General features: G+C 46.0%; 1 protein-coding gene across 5 annotated transcripts in view; it reads left to right on the top strand.

Annotated features, from left to right (window-relative positions):
• RAB11FIP4 (RAB11 family interacting protein 4) overlaps window positions 1–18,752 on the top strand; it is a 101,439-nt gene that overhangs the window by 65,601 nt on the left and 17,086 nt on the right. For 4 of the 5 annotated variants that reach the window (XM_069872661.1, XM_069872660.1, XM_069872662.1 and 1 more), the window contains one exon: window positions 16,305–16,528. In XM_069872661.1, the coding sequence (XP_069728762.1) occupies window positions 16,305–16,528 (224 nt within the window). Of the gene's footprint in view, window positions 1–5,514; window positions 5,592–16,304; window positions 16,529–18,752 lie in introns of those variants that run through there. The other variant, XM_069872663.1, reaches the window with a different exon arrangement.

The following is an 18,752-nucleotide window of genomic DNA, read 5'->3' as shown; positions in this document are numbered from 1 at the left end:
CTCAGGCTTTTGAGAGGAACACAGAAAATCTCTTCAAATGCAGCCTCATTAAGCAACCGAAATGTAACCTTCTGATGGCAAAGAGGTTGCAAGTAGCTCATCTCTGGAGAGAGCAATGGGTAAGTCCCTTGCAATGCCTTTATACTGTAATTGCACACAGTAGAATTAGGTCTGACTCCGTTGTAGGCCCAAGGAATTGATGCTGATGGGCCCTTGGCCAGCCCCATCCTGCTTTCAGTGCTCTTGCCTGTGCAGTGACCTTCTGTTGCGAGCCCTTCCTTGACCTGTGCTGTTTGATCTGCTAGGCTGCCTGCTGTATTCCTGAGGATAGCGTACAAGCAAGCACTCTGCTCTTATTAATGTTAATGGGGATCACAGGGAGAGCAGACCCCCTTGGTGTAGACTCTGAAGAGCTGCTTCCTAACTTGCTAAAACAAGCCTCTCTGCTGACACTGGGGGTCTTGCTTTTTTTGGAGTGGGAGCAGGGGTTGAGCGGAGCCTGTTCCACCCAGAGCAGTTTGGAGTTGACCTCCTCACCTCATCCAGGGCTGCAGGGATGAGGAAGGCAGGGAAGAAACTGCAGAAAGCTCTGAAAAGCCTCAGACTGCTGTAAATGCAGCCTGCTGCTTCCCCCGCTCAGTCTTCAGCTCAGCAGGTCTGTACCTTTCCTGTGTTCATCCTGTCTTAGCCTGCTCCCAACTTCCCTTTCAAACAAGCCATGGGAACAAATTGTAGTTGGGAGAGATTTCATTCTGCATTCCTTCCGTTGCCTTTTCCCTACCTCAAAGTCTGTCTTTGCCATTTCTGATTGTAAGATGTTTGGGGCAGAAACTATGTGCTCCCTGTGTTTCTGCAGAAGCTTAATTAGCGATAGTTCTTGGTTTGTTCTGTCGTAATAAAAGGGACCCATAATAATTCTGCAGTAGTTCACACCAGTCTTCTTGCCTTTGCTTCAAAGGAGTCACTCCAAAATAAGATGAGAGTAGATGAGATGAAGATCAGACCAGCTGTAATTACTTGTCTGCAATATCTCATTTTCAAACAGAGCAGTTACGTGCAGTAGTAACTTGGCCAGCTATTATTGTAGGAGACAAACCCTCACAAAAGGTATTTTTACCTAGGTATCTGTGCAAAATAGCCAGCAATATTCATCAGAAAGAGCATGATGAAAGGCCCTTAAAGTATGATTGGAGTTGCCAGTTTTCATGAGATAATTAAGATGTGGTTTTGGTATATACATTCTGGTGATCTCATTATCTTCATTATTAATTAGACTCTGTTCTTCACATTTCAGCTCCAGTTTCTTGTCATTAGGGTGACTAGCCTGTGAGCGATGTGTTAGTGAGATTCAGAGGAAGGATTCTGCCTCTGGAACAGCAGAGGAGGTGCCAGCCTTTGTTCGGAATCGCTCCAGAAGAAATTGCAGTGCTTTGTATGAGATCAGCAGGTTGCTCTGCCATAAAGCCTTTCAACAACGTACCCGGCCTGACGTTTCCTGGCTGGGAGCCCCTCGTTTCGGCTGCACTCTGGCTGCTCATGGAAGTCAACAGTGATTGTGAGTTAGGCACTCAGCTAGGTCTTTAGCAATCTTTCTCTAAGCACCCAAAAATTAGTATTTTGCTCAAGTTTCCTTTGGCATCTTTTTTCAGGCTGCTTAGCGCTATTTATCTGTGGGACTTGGGAGTACCAAGCATCCTTTTGCTAGTGTAGCCATCTCTTTTCTTTCCTGTAGTAATTAAAGTCTGGACTTCATTAACAGCGAGGTAATTGTCACTGTCCTACCCTCCAACCCTGGGCAGGAGTCAGGAGTACCTGTACTTTGCAAATACCACTGTGTACAAGGAGGCGCATGGCAGATAGGATTTAGGAAAAACCAAGGTGAATTAAGATGAAAACTGAGTGTGAGGGAATGCCTGGCCTTTTCCAGAGGGTGGCTGTTACTGTGCTGGAGGAGCAGGAGATCTCTGTTGATGGGGTCAGAAAACACTGTGCTCTTGAGAGTCTCAGCGTGCAGATCCTATTCACACAAACTAAGCATGAAGCTTGCAGCGTATTTAAGTGTCCATGGTCATGTGAGCTTTTACCAGCTTGCACAGATTCCTCAGCTGCTTGAAATCCTGACGAGAGAACAGACCTCCAGTCTCAGACAGGGGAAACATATCATGCAATATCTCCTTCTGTGGCGCTGTCTCATTGGATGTGCAGCTGCCAGTCTTCGCAAGTGGAAGCTGCTATCCTGGGCATTCCAAGCAGATATGCAGCCCTTCCTCCTCCCCCTTGCTGTCCTGGGCCACGAAGCAGCCAAAGGTCTGTGTCACTGCCTACACAGTTCTCATTCCTTCAAGAAAAGGCAGTGATGGCCACCTGTGCTCCCTCAGCCATGGTGATGTGCTCTGCTTTTCCCTTTGTAGGAAACAAATTGCACGTCATATTAAACAGAAAAGTACCATTTTTTATATGCCCCATCCCTGGAGGGGTTCAAGGCCAGGCTGGATGGGGCTTTAAGCAACCTGGTCCAGTGGGAGAAGTCCCTGCCCATGGCAGGGGGAGTGAAACTGGATGATCTTTAAGGTCTCTTCTAACCAAAACCACTCAATGATTCTATGATTTTACTACGAAATACGTAAAAAATAAGGTTTGGGCCTCAGCCTATAACAATCTCTGCTTATCAGTCAGTTTTAATGAAGTGAGAGAGAGACCTGTATTGTAGCTGTGGTTACTACATAGTAAAGTTTTTACAGAGTCATTCCTTAATAAGAAGTGATTGTCTAAAACCTGCACATTTTCTAGCACCTTTCCAGAAGAATGCTTCTATCAATGAGACATTTATTCCTTCTCTACTACTACTGTGTCATGAATGGCAAAGCCCTGGGTAGCGTGCTGAGTAATAGGTTTAACAGGCATACCAAACAGTTGTACTGACGTTCTTCACATCTCTATTACAATATTAGTTTTAACTGTTGCTGCTTTATCTGTTAAACATGCATTTTACAATTTGCTCATCACAACTTATAGAAAATATAGCAGTGTTGGCTAATCATTGTGTATCAGAAACCATTTCACAATGGGCTGTAATACTTCCCGTTTGCAGCAATGCAAACACTGGTTATTGCATCTCTCAGGAAGCCATTTAAAAATGTACTGTGCAAGTCATTATTGTGTTTATGATTGTTATTTATTCTGCAGTGAACCCTTGACACACAACTATCTCTTTCAAAATTAATACTGAAAGGAAAAGCAGATTTTGTAAGTGTCCTATTTAATACGCAGGGAAGGTGTCTGTCCCCAGATCTGCCACATAGAAATAAATTGCTTTCCCGTTAATTTAGATTAATGAGTAGAAGGAGGTCTGGGAGGCGATTTTGGTGCCTGTTACACCGTTCATTATCAGCTTCTGCTCAGCTTCCCGGGAGAGCTCCCAACAGGCTCCGGAGCCCTGTGGCCACTGCAGGGAACCCGGGGTCTGCTGGGTCCTGCGTGTGTGCGGGGACCTGCTCGTGCCCTGCTGAGCCCGAGGGACGCGGGAGGACAGCCGTGTGCCTTGGCTGAAGGTGCACTTCACTTTCAGCTGTTGCTGTGACACTTCGTTACGCTAAGCCTCGGGCATCCGCTGCCCTTCCAGTGCTGCTCTGCTCAGCAGACAGGGAATTCTTTTCATTTTCTTTCCATGAACGGGAGAGAGGGTCAAGTTCAGTGAATCGTTTAAGCTTTGCGTGTAAGAATTAAGGATAATTAATTTCTTTTTCTCTTCTTTTGCTTTTTGAACAACATTTTACATTTAAAGTTGCTGGCTGCGCAGAAAATGAGGGCAGGCTCAGGCAAAACCTGGGACTTGAGACATAAAGCTGGTGGACATGTATGAGTGAAGTGTGAGCCCATGATCTTGTCACTGCCCACTTTGGTTTGTTTTCTTATAATTTCCTCTTCCTCTGGTCCTCCGAGTAACTCCTGAGCCTCTCTGCTCTCTGTAAAAACCCTGTCTTTGGACGCAGTAAACTCCAGAATATTTGAGGACAGAAGTATCAAGTACTTATCTGATCTTTCAGTCAGCATCTCAGGACCTCTGCACGTGAGCACTGTTACTCAAGTACGCCGTGAACAACTTTACGTAGCTTTCTTGAAATACCCCAAGTTCACTTTAAAAACAGGTTTTGGAATATGTCCGGGTCCAAATGGGGATTCTTTCCATTTCCAAGTCTTTCAGCATCATTAGGGTTAGGATGGAGGTGCTGATCTGTCAGCTGGATCTTTGGTGTTACCTTACATGTGTAAAACTCCAGTGAGAACTGTGACAGTCGGTAAGGGCAGAGTTTGGAATGCTACCCCCTGAGTCCTCCACTGCAAAGCCACAGAAACAATTTTATGTCATTATTTTTTTCTTTATTAGCACAGACAGCCCAGTGAACACGATTCTTATAGGGCGTTGCGAAAAAAGGAAGTTACACAACTTTTAGGAAGTGAAGTGAATTTAAAATAACAAAGTCAGTGCAAGTGTTCTCAGCCTTTTTGTTTTGCTTTTCTTTATCTTGTAACTAAAGGGATTAAAATCAGGGACAAAATAGATACGACTTCCTAACAGGATCTGTTTTGGTTTGTAGCACAGAGAGGATGGTTTAGACTGGCACGGGGAGGCCATGCATGCGATATACTGAGGCTTACGGTGGAGAGATCCCAAAGATCTAGTCAGTGCTCAAAGGAACCTAGAGATCCTCGACAGCCTTCCAGAAAATGATCTGTGGAATCGCGTTGAACATTGGCAGCATCAAATGCAGCCGTGTGTCAGATCAGAGGGCAACGCTTATGAAGGTGATAGTAGTTGATTTTATTAATTTCATAGAAACTCTTCGGTTTGTCTTTAAATAGAATCATGGAATGGGTTGGAAGGGACCTTAAGACCCATCCAGTTCCAATCTTGTGCCATGGGCAGGGACACCTCCCACTGGATCAGGGGTTCCAAGCCCCATCCAACCTGACTTTGAACATCTCCAGGGATGGGGCACCCACAAATGCTCTGGGCAACCTGGGCCAGGGTCTCCCAACCCTCACAGGAAAAATTTTCTTCCTAAGATCTCATCTCAATCTCCCCTTTTGCAGCTGAAAACCATTCCCTCTCCTATCCCTGCACTCCCCCCAGTAAAGAATCACTGCCCAGCTTTCCTGTAGCCCCTTTTATTTGTTAAATAAAAGGAGTTATAGGCACAGGCTTGGGAATTTTTTTGTGTCAGACCTCATAGGTATATAAATTTTTAGAATTACTCGAGGGTTAAGCCACGTTTCATTCCTCACCCACCCCAAGCAGCTCCCTCTTTTACCGGTAATACTGATAATTTTGAGAAAACCTGATGAATTACGACCAAACCCCCCCCCAGCATCGCACCAACGCCCCGTCCCCGATTCAAAATCACTAATTACCGGCAGGAGGAGCCACCAAACCCCCTCCTCACCCGCACAACCTCCTCCACCTCCTCCTTTTTTCGCTATAAAGACGAGGCGGAGCTGCATCTCTCGCCCGCCCCCGCTTGCGGGCGGGGACGCACCGAACTCCCAGCGCTTGGAAACCGTGAGAAGGAGGTGGAAGCTGGTGGTTTGGGGTGAGAAAGAAGTTTTTTTTGGTGGGGTGGGGGGTTTCCACGCTGCATCCCCGGCGAGGGGTCCCGCTCTGCCCCGTCCGGGGCAGAGCGGGACCCCTCGCCGGGGATGCAGCGTGGGAAAATCTGGGTTTTTGCAGCGTTTACATCTAAATTCCTTTGGAATTGTGGGTTTGGTGTGTGCAGGGTCGAGGGGAGGTGGTAGAAGAGCATCTCTCTCAGCGTTCTGCTGCAGCATCTGCGTTTTCATCGTTTAGAAACCCAGGAAATACGGCAGGTACAGCGAAACCGGGGTGGTTTTCGTGTTCTTGTTTGTCTAGGGAGGGGTTTGGGTTTGAGTTTTTGCCTTCGACGCGGAAAGGTTGGACTGGCTGGGGAAGGAAGAAGGGAATGCTGGAATATGAGGAGAATGACAACCTCTGTGGGGTATCGGTGTGGGGGAAAACAAGGTATTTTCCAGCCCTGTGCACCCCTCAGGTCTGTCGCCCGGAGATGCCCAACTCTCTAAGCTTTAAGTGGCTAAAAGAAGAGGGGAAAAGAGCGCTTTCTAAGGGTTGAATGCAAGCAAAGGGCTTGTAATTTACGTTTATAACGCTGTTACTTCTTGTTGGATGTTTTTAGTACCCAACTGTGGTTCTGAATGCATTTGCTTGGCTCTGGGATGTTGGTGACATAGCCAGGAAAAAATGATTCGTGGTTAGTGTGCGGCCGTCACCATAGTCTGTTCCATCACTGCTGATCACTAAAGTCTATTCTGTCACTGCTGATCTCCCATGCAGCCCTCACATGGGACCTGTGTTGTCCTCCTGCAGTTGGTGATGTCCTCTGATGAGCATAAACGAGTAGAGTTGGGCCTGTGCTCAATGTGCTCGGCAGCAGAAGAAAGCAGCTCCCAGAAAACATCTCCATCTGAAGCTTTCCGTGGTGGGACTGTAGGAGATATTCACGTGTCTGGAGTTGTTTCTCTCAGAACTGGAGATGGGCAGTTGTGCTTTTCACTTGTGCAGAAGTTCCCCGGGCAGGCAAACACCATCCTGCTCGGTGCTGTGGGAGGGCTGGCGTTTGGGTGGCAGTTCACAGCAGTGCTTTGATAGCAGCAATAATCTTGATTCCTTCCAGCAGATCCGTAAGGTTAGCAACCTTGTGTTATTTTCTGATTTGACTACTTATGTTAAGGATAAGGTGAGAGGACACTTCTGAAATAGGTTCAGAATAGGCACCCTGAACTTGGACTTCACGGTACCTGCATTCAAGCTCTTACACCAGTATAATTAGTGATTTTTTTGGTTCCTTTTGGTATGCTATCGTAGCTGCTCCTGTTAAAAAGTCTTACCGGTCAGATGGCATGCTACGTAAGGGGTTACTCCCCAGGGATGGGGCTGGATTGCCCTTCCCTAATTGTTTCCTGGTTCTCTGTAAGAAATGAAGTGTGAACTTGTTGGCAGCCCGGGTTATTTTCAGCCTGTGACCCTTCTGATTTCTGCAGAGGGGGGTATAGCATGGTGTCGCCACCAGAAACACCGAGTTGTGTGGAATATGATTCACACAACTGGGGACAGGAGATTGTGGAATTTTTAGTGGCTGGTTGGCAGCATTTGCCCAAATTGAGAAGAGCTTGAGCTGTTCCCATTGCCAGATGTGGTAGCCTTCAAGCAGTTTTCAAACCTCTTTCATTTGTCTTATTTTAACTTTATTATTTTAAGAATTGCTGCAAAGAGCAGCGAATTTCCCAGGAGCCACCTGATGTGCAGATGTTGTTTAGCTGTGGTTGCCTTGTCAGGGCTCTTACTGCCACGGTGGTTTGGGGATCTTAGCCATGCGCAGAGGCTGCAAAACAAAACACATTCCATGCCAAAATAACAAGGAAAATGGAATAGCTTTGCTTCAGTTATTGATTAACCAGTCCTGCTGCATGTGTTGAGCCTACCTTGGTCTTAACTCTTTCAGTCTTTTGAATACAGTATTTTAGTGGTGTAGTTTAAATGGTTATAAAACTAATAATGGCTTGCTGCTGAATTAACCATTATCCAGACATTGATGTTCTCAAATGCTTACCATGTTTGGATAGCCGAGCCCTTAAATTCTGAATTGCAGCGTAGTAATACAATTGCTTTTGTTCTTTCTGTACTCATTTAGGTTGATCGCTGCCCTGAGCATAAGACAGGCTCTGTAAGTGCTTCCTGACAACATAAACCGGTGTTTTGGGCACCGTGTTGCAGTTGATACTGCTGGTTAGTAGGAGCAATCTCTGTAAAAGGCTCTGCCTTGAATCTTGTTTTCAGTATGCAGACTAATGTTGTTATAAATGATTCCTTCTTGGTCTTTATCCATTTTGTCTGTGCAGGTTTGAGGGTGGAAACATCTAACGATTGGACTGGATGATCTGAAAGGTCTTTTCCAACCAATTCTGTGATTCTATGATCTCCTGCCTATGCATAACTGTGAACTCTAAAATAAGCCGTGGTTTGAATTTTACCACATAAGTGAAAAGGCACAGCTGCTGACTGTGCCAGAGTTTATGATCACTGGGTTCTTAATTTGTGTTTGTCATACATTGAGCACTCTGTGCTTGGCAGAGTTAAAGAAATAATAAAGCAAAGCCCTTCTGCAATTAAGTATGTTCACTCTGTGGTAAGAAAATAAAAGAGCAGGTACATGAGATCATTTCTTTAAAGATAAATGTCTTTCATAAATAGATGAGAAGGCTGAAAATTTTTGAAAATCAGGGCTTGCAAACTTTGCTGGGTAAAGGCTGCAATTCCAGTTATTCCTGCAGCAGAGATGCCTTAGCCTGTGGTTTGCCCAGCCACCACCAGCTGAAGAGCAGCCAAGGTCCTGGAGCTCCTTCCTCCACCTAATGAAGAGCTCTTCAAAGCTACTTCAGTTTTTCTTTAAACATGAAGTAAATTAGTTTTTAGGTTTGTCTGCATTGCGACTGATCAATGAGCTCTGGGAAGCGTTTCCATATAAACTAAGAGCAAAGCCACATCCTTAATGCTTTCCCTCTGCTTGCCAACGTAAACTACTCATCATCGAGCATGGCTGGATTTCTTATTGTGCTGGGGAAACTCGAGATGTTTCTCTACCTCTTGGGATCTGAAATTGCTCCCATTCCCCAGTTATTTCTCCACTCTGGAGACTGAAGTGTAATCGAACCCAGGTGGGTGGGGAAACAGAAGTATGATTTGTGAGGCAAAAATCTTATTTTCTTTGTTTTTTTTCCTTTGAATGCCTTTATTTCTCTGTGTATGCTGGATGCCAGACTTGCAGTAGTATGGAAAAGAAATGCAAATATTATCGTTCCCAGATTCTTTGAGGGAAGGGGGTTTGACAAGGGCTCTTGTAAATAATCAGCTGAGACCCTGAAGAACTGTTTCTGCCTGGGACAGCCTCTCCATGTTCTCCACACTGGTTGTGTCTAGTGGTACTCATGAAAGTACCAGCGTATCCTCCTCCTCGCCTGGCATGAGCTGGAGCAGCGCTGAGCTTGCTGCACCCACGTGCCCACAGCACCCGCGGGCAAGTATGATGCAAGATTTTTGCTATTTACTGAGTACCCGACTGGGTGACCTTGGGGCTTGTCAAGGAAAACAAGTGCGTGTGTGAGCTCAGCTGCCTCCTGTGCAGCAAACACCAGTTGCAAAGAACACCTTGTAGTTTACGGGCTTGGTTACTTAAGGAACTGAACTGAGAGTAAGTGCCGGAGTGTGCCTTAGGCTCCCAATAAAGACATTTCTTTGCAAGCGGTCTCCAGCTCACTTGCAGTAATGCTTCAAAATAAGGTAATCTGAGCTCTCCTCTGACCCTTGGTCTTGAGGCTGGTCTGTACTGGGGTGTCTGGAGTGTCTTTGCCTGTGAACGGCAGCTCTGTGTTTCCTATGCATGAGGAACATTGTGACATCTGGCCTGCAGCTGACTGTATGGCACCCAGGGCATAGCAGTCCTCCTAACGCTGTCACCAACTGTCCCCACCAGTGTCACGGTGAATGCTGCTGCCTGCGATACCCTAGTGCTGCCTTCCCTGGCGCTGGTGCCCAAAGGACGGGGTTAACAGGCACAGACCTGAGTGCCAGTCCCAGAAAACCACCCCTGGTTACAGCTTGACGTTTTCTCTCCTGTTACTGCTGTTCTGACTTTAAAAATAGAAAGAGATTGTCTCATCTCAAGGCAAAGGCTTCTCCAGAGGGTTAATTATGCCACATTTGTTCTCTGCTCTGCAGATCTTTTTAGGCAAATATCATGAATAGTTTTTTTTCTTAGTTGTATGCCAGCTTTTTTAAACCAAGGGCTGGAAGCTCGCACAGTCAAAAGCATTTCACACTAGAAATGTTACCAGACCTTTTCAGATAATACGGTCTCATTCCTGCTCTTGCTGGAGCGGACACCTTTGGAGTTTCTGAGCGAGATGCTCATGGTGTACTAGTGTGGTGCCACTTTACACCTCATTTTTGGAGTATGTGAAAGAGAATGGAAACTGTCTTGCAGCTCAGAGCTGAAAGTGCCCAGTGTTGGAACAAGGTGCCAGACAATCTAGTGAGTTTTATTCATCCATGCTAAAGGTGAAGGGAACGTTCTCTTGTTCCTAACGCTGCAGGCTAGGGTGTTTCCATCTTCTGCAAAAGGATATTCCCTGCTTTGAGCCTGCAGTGGTGGCTGATGAGCGCACCATGGTCCAGGAGTGGGAAGCAGCCCAGGCAGTGATGGGACACAACTTCAAAGTAATGGGAAAGTGCCTTATTTTCCTTACTTTCTTTAGAGGATCAAATTAGCAGTCTGCTAAAGTCTTTTAATGTTAAAACTTTCAGAGCATAAGCAATGACCTGTGAAAAGGAGTGCTTTCTAGACCCTGGGCATGATGAGGTCTGGCATGTCTATTATGGCCAATTAAAGTGACAGGTAGCAGAGTGTAAACACTCCTGACTCCTGCCGTTCCCTGGCTGTCTCCAGGCTGCATGCTGCCTTTCTCCTCTGCCTTGGAAAAGGCACGTCAGCTTGAACTTCCTATCCAGAGCACAAAGCAGCCTTTGAAAACCTCGGTGCCCTCTGCTCGTGTGTTGTTCTGTGTGAACAGCCCAGAAGCTGAAGCTTGGGTCTTTCAGTCAAAACCTGTTGTCTTTGAATTGCACGATTGTCTGAGGTACAGATGTTGGCTTGTGAAGGAAGCGGAGGCTGGCAGCGCGCTGCGGCACAGGCACAGTGTCCCTCTGCCTGGGGACTCCTCTCCAGCTTTCCAGGATGCTGTCCAGCACGCGCTCTCAGGTTTGGATCTTAAGATTAAACTTGCCCCTGGAAGTCCCTTCCAGTATCCACAGCAACAGCGTGTGAAGCTTTGCCTTAAACTGAGCTTCAAATATATTGGATTTGAGTAAGTAAACAGAGGAAGCTATTGCAGTGAACAAATTAACTTGTGGCCCTAGAATAGCTTTTTATTTGATCAGCTTAGTAACATAACCATGCTCTGCACACTGATGTTGAACTCGGGGAGATTTTAGACTCCCAGCTATGTGGGGAGACTCAGTGTTCTTCCATGATGCGACAGGAGATGGAAACAGTTTCGATGACTTCTTGCCTCCCCCCTCAGCCCACCGTGCAAGCCACGTTGCTGCACTCAGCAGCCCCTGCTCTGCCTTGGGCTTGGCCGCAGCTGCGTGGGTGAAAGTCGGCAGTCGCTTGCTCAGCTTCCTTGTGGAGGCAGTTGCAGAACTGCAGTCTCATTTAGTGCTTCTGCTTTTTCCTCTTACGTAGTTTCTCCTGTTTCCAGTCATATCAAAGGGTAGATCAGCACGTCCCCTCCTTTGCCTGGCCACTGAAAAGGAAAGGAAACGCGTTGGGGGAGAATCTGTGCTTTCAAAATGTTCGTAGCCCAGTTGGTGTAAATATACAAACATTTATAGAGTAGAAGTGTGTTTCTAAAACGCATCGGTGAGAAATGTTTCACACCTTTCTTCGTTACCCAGTAATTAGGAGAATACTTGCCTTGCAATGCCGCGGCTGCTAAAATAAAGATGAGAGAGCCTGGATTTTCTCTGTGGTTGATGTGCAACCCTAAGCCACATTTCATCTGAGACCTCCAAGCCTGGCACACCTCCACGTGGCACCTCTTCCCTTCCAGTTGTGATGAGGTGCCTTTTCCTTGCTCTTCAGCGTGAGTGTGGGCACGCTGTGTAGCCCATCTGCCAGCCAAGTTATGAGCTTTCAGCTGCTTCACATGCATATTTCAGGGATTGATTCCGACCTGGGAAAGCCCAGCCAGGTCACTGCAGCACAGAGCTGTATTCCTATACCCTCCTAACACCGATGCCACTTCCCTGCCCCACAAAGATCAGAGGGAATCCATGGGAATCGCTGTCTTCTGGCTGCTGCTTCTGTTTGGGGTGGCTGTATGAAGGCAGCCTCTGCTTACTCATCTGGCTCCAATGCAGCCACACAATTGCCTCTTTCGAGGAAGGGAATTCTTTAGTTTCTGTGGAGTGGCCTTGGATCTTCGGGGAGCAGGTGCTTCTATAGAGCAAACTGTTGCTGAATATTCAGCAGTTGCTATACAAGTGTCTGGCCCTCTGCCCGAGAAGCACTTGGAGTTATCTTGAGCATCCGATTAGATAAAGTGCAAAGCACTTACAGCTTCAAAGCTGCCCGCAGTTATGTTGTGTTGGTATTTTAACATGCTGGATTTTTTTTTAATGTGAATCTTCCAAGCAGCAGCTTCATCTCTTTTGATTCAGCCGACAAAGGGAACTGCCTGGCAGAATGAGATTCACAATGATTCATATTCAGATTGTCAGAACCTCATTCTTTTACTGGTTTCAGCTAATGGCATGTACACTGAAAAAAAATGACTCACAATAGAAGTGTCTTCTAATCTTCAACACACTGTTCAAACTCAAGTTAGCTCTTTTAAGGCTAACACTTAGTGAATAACACTTGTTCTTGCCAGTCTCTAATTTGGTACATGAAGTACTGTAGATACCTATGAAGGAATAATTTAAAAAGTTTAAAATGTACGATTTGCCTTTATTTTTTTTCTGGGTTTTTTGGGGGGTGTTTAATTGTGTCTAGGTGTGGTCTGGAAGCAGGTTGTGCTAGATGGCATCATGGAAACTATGAGTGATCACTGAACAATTACAGCTTCAAATATCTTACAGCTTTAGTCAGTAAGGTGTGGATGCCTATTGTTCACCAGCAACGTGCCCCAATTCTAACTTCTTGTAGTAGCTTTCTTAACCTGTATTAGGTGTTTAAAAGGTGCTTTGTTTTCCTCTACTGGTTACTTAGGCAGACTGGTTATTTTTCACAGAAGGAAAGCTTTTCATTAAATGTGTAATTGTGATGCCTACAGTGAAGGCTGGTTTCACTCAGGGAGCTGAGGAGACATCAGTTATGTCATCCAGGTCCCATGCTTTACAGCATCAGAGCTATTCTGTGCCTGAAACGCTGCGTTATTAGGGGTGTAGTGATGCCCCAGCCCTAAACTCCTAAAGCTTAATAGCTAAGCATGTAGGTCCGGCCCAGAAACTACAGGCTTTCACTGCTCCCAGTTTCTGTACATCTTGCTGAAGTGGTGATCTTGAGCACTGATTGTAGGTGGGCCTTCAGCACTTAAAAGCATGAATAAGCAGCTGATGCAGCCACTGGGGCTGAGCCTCCCTGGCAGGACTGTTTGTTGCGCTGCTTGCTTTGAAATGGCTGGGTGGGCGTCCAAAGCGGGTGCTTTGGCTGCCAGGTACTCGGAAGAGCACCTGAGATGTGCTTCCTCAACGGACGTGGTGTGCTGAGTGGCGTCCGCTTTCCCTGCTGGGAGCGAGCAGTGTAGGGCAGCCGAGGGGGAGCTCCTCCAAGGAGCTTGGCTGGCCCATGTTCTTCATTTATCCAGTCCCCATCAGTTTCTGAGCTCCCCGTAGCTACCAGGAGGGGTTCCAAGTCTTGCATTGAGCCATTTCGGAAGTTGTAAAGCAGGTGTTCGAGCTTTCGATGGGTCGCTGCCTCCAAAAGCTCATTTCTTTTCTTCCTTTTTATTTCGTGGAGCTTGAAAGTGGAAGCTTAGGAGGGGAACGATTACACTTGGAAACGGAATACATTGTACTGACCAGCATGGGCACGGTGCAGTCTGTGCTGTACCCACAGCTGGACACTCTACTACAAATAAATACGTGGAGATTAGGTTGCCAGCAAGTGACAGGAAAGCAAAGTGAGCCCTTAGCCTCTGTAGATGACACTGCACATTTAATTGGTAATGGACTTCTTTTAAAGAGCATCTAGTCTGCTATTATTAGAAAAAGCAAATGTGTAGTGTTACCTAGAGGGAACAAAAAGGGATTCTTTCATGCTCTTCCTGACCTTTGCTTTCTTGTGTTAATTTGTTTAATACTAGTGAGATTTTCCAGCTGTAAAAGCTTGCTTAAGCAGAGACTTCTCCAAGACTTCTGTGCTAATTGGGAGGAAGAGCTGTGCAAGAGCTGTTTCTTTCTTTCCTCCCTTGATTTGCAAGCTCCTTCTTTAGGGATCCACTGTGTGCTCAGTGCCTCTCTCTTTCCCTCTTGGATCGCACTTTTACCAGCTGGTGTGATTCCATAACAGCAGTCAAGGCATTATTGCATTAAACATTTTAGGAGCCGGAGCTGTGTGCCTGTGAGGCTTCGCGTGCAGGAGGAAACTTCGGGGAAATTGGATAAACAAATACTCCCAGATACTTCTGAAACATCTTAATTGCACTTAACAATCTTTACTTTTTCAACACCTACAGAAAAGGCTGTATTGCATGTGTTGTCCATTGGTAGATCCCAAGGTACTTTGCAAACAGTGTCATCGTGGCTGCTTACTTATGAAGATGTGAGGTCAGGAGATTTGCTGGAGGAGCTGGAGCTGGAGCAGGGCCAGGACATGCTCCACGGCTGGTGTCTGACCTGCTAAACCTCCAGCTCCCTGTGGACGAGGGGTCGTGGCCGTGCTGAAGGTGCTGCAGCTCAGAGCTAAAAATCTAACTGCATGAGCTAGTGTGGCTTCCAGAAATACTACATGGCATAGACCAAGAGTAAAGCCTTTTGGACATCTCTTGGAGTGGTACCTAGGGAAAGTTTCAGGCTTAATAAGGCTGACAAGAAAAAGTGGGAGGAGGCATATATGCATGTGCTTATTAACGTGTAGTGCTGAAGAGTCTTACTGATAATACTTGTGTATTTGGAAGTCCTGCTGAAACTTTAGCTAGGCAAGCATATGGATATCTCTCCAGGTGTTTACTTAGAGATTCAAACGCTGCAGGTAAAGCTGTCCTTTTGACTACTTGAGTGGTTATTAGTTAGCCGGGTTTGAGGAGGTGATTTGAATTTCTTAAACCTCTACATGCTAGGAGTTTTCACAGTCACATAAATTAGTATTTCAGGAAAAAATGGAAGACAAGAACTGGATTTCTAGTAGCAGTTTTTGTACTTTAGAGCTTCTGGCTGACTTCTCTCATGTTGAGACGAAAAAGGCACTGAGAAAAATCAGTGTAATCAGCACAGAATATCACTAGTTCTGCAAAAGGGGATTTGAGCCTCTGTGGCTTTAGCATAGGAGTGCCCAGAGGCTGTGGGGGCTGGTTGAAGCTGTGCTGCTGCAAGTGGTGCCTCTAACAGGTTTCCACTGAAGGTGTTTGCCAACCTACCAGTGCCTTGAAGTTGCAGAGGAAGGAGCTGGGCGGATGGCAGTTGGGCCTGAATGTGAGGTGTATCTGTGAATTAAGTGCTTCCTTACTTGTGCCAGTAAACCAAGCCTTAAATGCATCAACGTCTTAACTTGCTGGCGATAGTTCAATGGTGAAACTGCCTGTGGAGCTCCCAGGTGAGGTTTGGAGTGGAACTCTGAGTCAGAGCATTCGCAGGACTGGCTCTGGAGTCATCAGTTATTTGTGTCACACTGGAGGAGAGTTGTCAAAGCAGTATTGTGTTGCTATGTATTAAACAAAGGACAGGGTAAAATCTTAGGCTCCTTTCTTTTCAATTAAGAATTTTTATTTGTCCCTCAGGGAGAAGCAAACAGAAAACAGCCTGTCTTGGCTCTTGCAGTTGTTCACAGGGCAAGAAGGGGAGGGAGGGGACGAACGGCAAGAGGAAAGCATTGCAGTAATGAGAATGACCTCTTATTTTAGTTGATACTTAATCAAGACGTGGTTCCAGGAAGCAGGAACAGATGGCTCTGGGGTTTTTCTGCTCTCTCATATCTTTGTCACCAAGACTTAGTATAAATGTTGTACCACCTGCCAGCTCTTTCCACTTTATACATTTTTGCCCATTTTCAAAGACAGAATAAGGTGCCAGACTTATTAGGCTTGCTTTTTTTTAATCAGTAATATTAATACATGAAGTCACTGAGAGTTGATCCCATGATTATCTTCTTACAAAAGGTGCTTCTTTTGATAATAAAAAAAACTTTTGAGGATATTTATTACTCTGAGTGCATTTTGATAGTAAATTAGGGCAAAACTGACTGCATGTAATACTTGGGCATTGTGTCTCTCTCTCCTGTAGAAGAGAGGATGCTAAGGGGCAGTATTTGAGCCCTTCTGAAAGGTAGATGCAGAAACTGGCTTTTGTAAAGCAGGTCAGGCTTTTTGGTTTATAGCTTTTATTCAGTATCACTCTTGCTTACCAGTGCATTCACACAGTGGGTTTTGCTTCTCCTGTGTCCTTTTAGCTGCCTTGAAGGATGATCTGAATTGTCTCCTGATTCTTCTTTTGCCAGGGTGGTGAAATCCAGGACTGTGCCTACCTGGACAGTGAAAGTGCCTACAGCGAGTCGGAGCTCTTCCCTGATGACGACGCAATGACTCTAGCACAGCAAGAGGTTCACCATGAGTCTGACATGGACAGTGCCATTGAGAGTGCCCAGAGCTCAGAGGCCTCCGACGTGTGTCGGAGCGAGGAGAAGGACGGCGTGCTGGGTGGCCTCTTTCTGCCTGGTGACAAGTGAGTGGTGTCCCGTGGCAGCCCTGGTTTAAGGCATGTGCAAAAGGACCAGGGAAGAAGGAGCCTTTATGTGACTAATCCCTGCTGCGGGAGGCTGAGGGTGCCTGAAAGATTTAGAAACTTAATATCCATTTACAATAAAAGGGAGATGGATGTCCAGGTCCTCTAAGTGGCTTAGACGGTCTCAGCCCTGGCTCTTCTGTCATGTTCTGTGAGCACTCATGGGACTTGCTAGTTGTCCGTTGAAGTGAAAGTGTCGGGTCTTTCCAGAATGGATCACCGCATTGGCATTCCCTAAATTTAGGATCTTCTGTGTCCCCATGACCTTTATATGCTGGGGATAAACCAAAACTTCCTGCAAAGCAGTGCAATATGGGTAATACTGTTTTAGCCTTTTGGATATCTGGTTATCTGAAGATCTGGGCTCTGCAGATTTGCTTTTCAACTCCATGTACCAAGTTAATTCTGTGTGTTTCTAATTTTTCGTAATGTTGAGTGCACGACAGTAACCTGTGTTTAACATGGGGCATCCTGACATGTGCGTGTATAACCATAGTTTGCTGTTAACACGAGTGTCTCTAATCTTAACTTGACTCTTCCCAGATGTGTACCTCGGGGTGTTGGTAAAAGCCGACTGGTGGAAAGGGTTCCAACTTGATTTTATCCTTGTTTGAGCTGAGTTAATGCAGTACCACACGACAGAGCTCAGCTGGGCTTGCTTTGTAAGCCTCTGACCTGTCTTCCCTATTTTTGTATTGTCATCTTGGCTTGTGCCTCTTGAGCTTCTTTCATGGCTAAGGCAGCCTTTGTTCTCTCCCCTGTGCAGCCTCATCCCTATCCTCCTCCTGAATCTCTCAGCTAGCTGGCATCTGTCCTCCCACTTGTCCTAGCAATCCTAGAGGCTTTATAAAGACACTTCCAGTTTTCAGGAGCTCTTTAACAAATGTTTCTCTTTGCGTTGCCATTCCCAGTTCTTCAAAGTATTCATCCTTGCCATGACTGACTTACACCCGTACTGCATTTGAAATGAGTTGTCTTTCCTCCTGGCTGTGCTGTTCAGGCTCTTGTGAAGGGCCTTGGGGGAGGCATTGTGCATCCTGTACCCTCCTTCTGGGGTGGACACGAGCTACTAAGAGCAGCCGTGCTGCTACAATAGAAATTGGTTTGTCCTCTGAGGCCTCCTCAGCTTTAGTAAATCTCTGGGAAATCACTTGGGAAGCTTCTTGCTTCTGTATTAAAATTATTTTTACCTTTGCCAAATCACGAATACCTGCTTGTTGAAGAAGCAGGCGGGTTGTTTCTCAGATGTGTCAGCCCTCTGTGAAGTCCTGCTCTGCAGAACAGGCAATAGCTTTTTGAAAAAAACCCAAACCAAACGTGAAGGCAACTCCATGTACCAAGTTACCATGTACCAAGAATAACCACAAATTAGAAGTTCTAAGCAGTGTTACCAGGTTGGTCCAGCAGTGGTGACTGCGTAGCTGCCCTAAGAGAAACTTAGCTGGGCAATGCGTGAGGGATAAGATAGCTGAGCTCCACTGTTGGTAGGTGGTGATGTTCCAGGGCTGTTACGCCAGAGAGTGGATTTTATCGACAAATATGTGTTACCATCCCAACTGGGGACTGGTCATTTACTGCCAGTCCTGGTGGAAGTGTTGTTGGGAGGTTCTTCCTAAACTGACTTGGCCTGACAACACTGAGATGAAAACAGTAGTTGTAGTTACAAAGATCATAGTCACCTAATAACTTACCAATACAGAGCACGACTGTGGTACAGCAGCTCTTCATGAATAGATGTTAGTGTGATATCTTGAGCTCCTCACTTGTACGTTTCCCAGCCAAGGAGCCTCGCTAGATAAGTTTGATCTATTTCTAGTCAGAATGTTCCTGTCTTCGTGATCTTCATCCTTTAGTAGTTTGCCAGGCTGGACTTGCCCTAATTTCTGTTCCTGTGAATTAGATAAATGAATTGTAGGTTATAAATGGATCTCATCAAAACAGGAGAAACAAAAGAGCGTGCATCTGAAACATTGGCAGGCTTCCTCTTCTCCTAATTGCTTTTGGAAGGAAGGGTTATGCAAATAATGCTTGCACCATCCACCAAAGGAGCACAGTTGTGTCTCCTGCTTACAGCTCGCAAGTGTAGCAATACAGGAAGAGGAATCTCCCTCTCCAAAAGAGACAGGGCGTGGTTAAGAGGCTCAAGGTAGACTCAGAGGAAACC

Source organism: Phaenicophaeus curvirostris, chromosome 19 (genome assembly GCF_032191515.1).
Source record: "Phaenicophaeus curvirostris isolate KB17595 chromosome 19, BPBGC_Pcur_1.0, whole genome shotgun sequence".
NCBI classification, from domain to species: Eukaryota; Metazoa; Chordata; class Aves; order Cuculiformes; family Cuculidae; genus Phaenicophaeus; species Phaenicophaeus curvirostris.
Note: the sequence above shows the minus strand (reverse complement) of the source record. Positions and strands in the feature narration are given on the sequence as shown.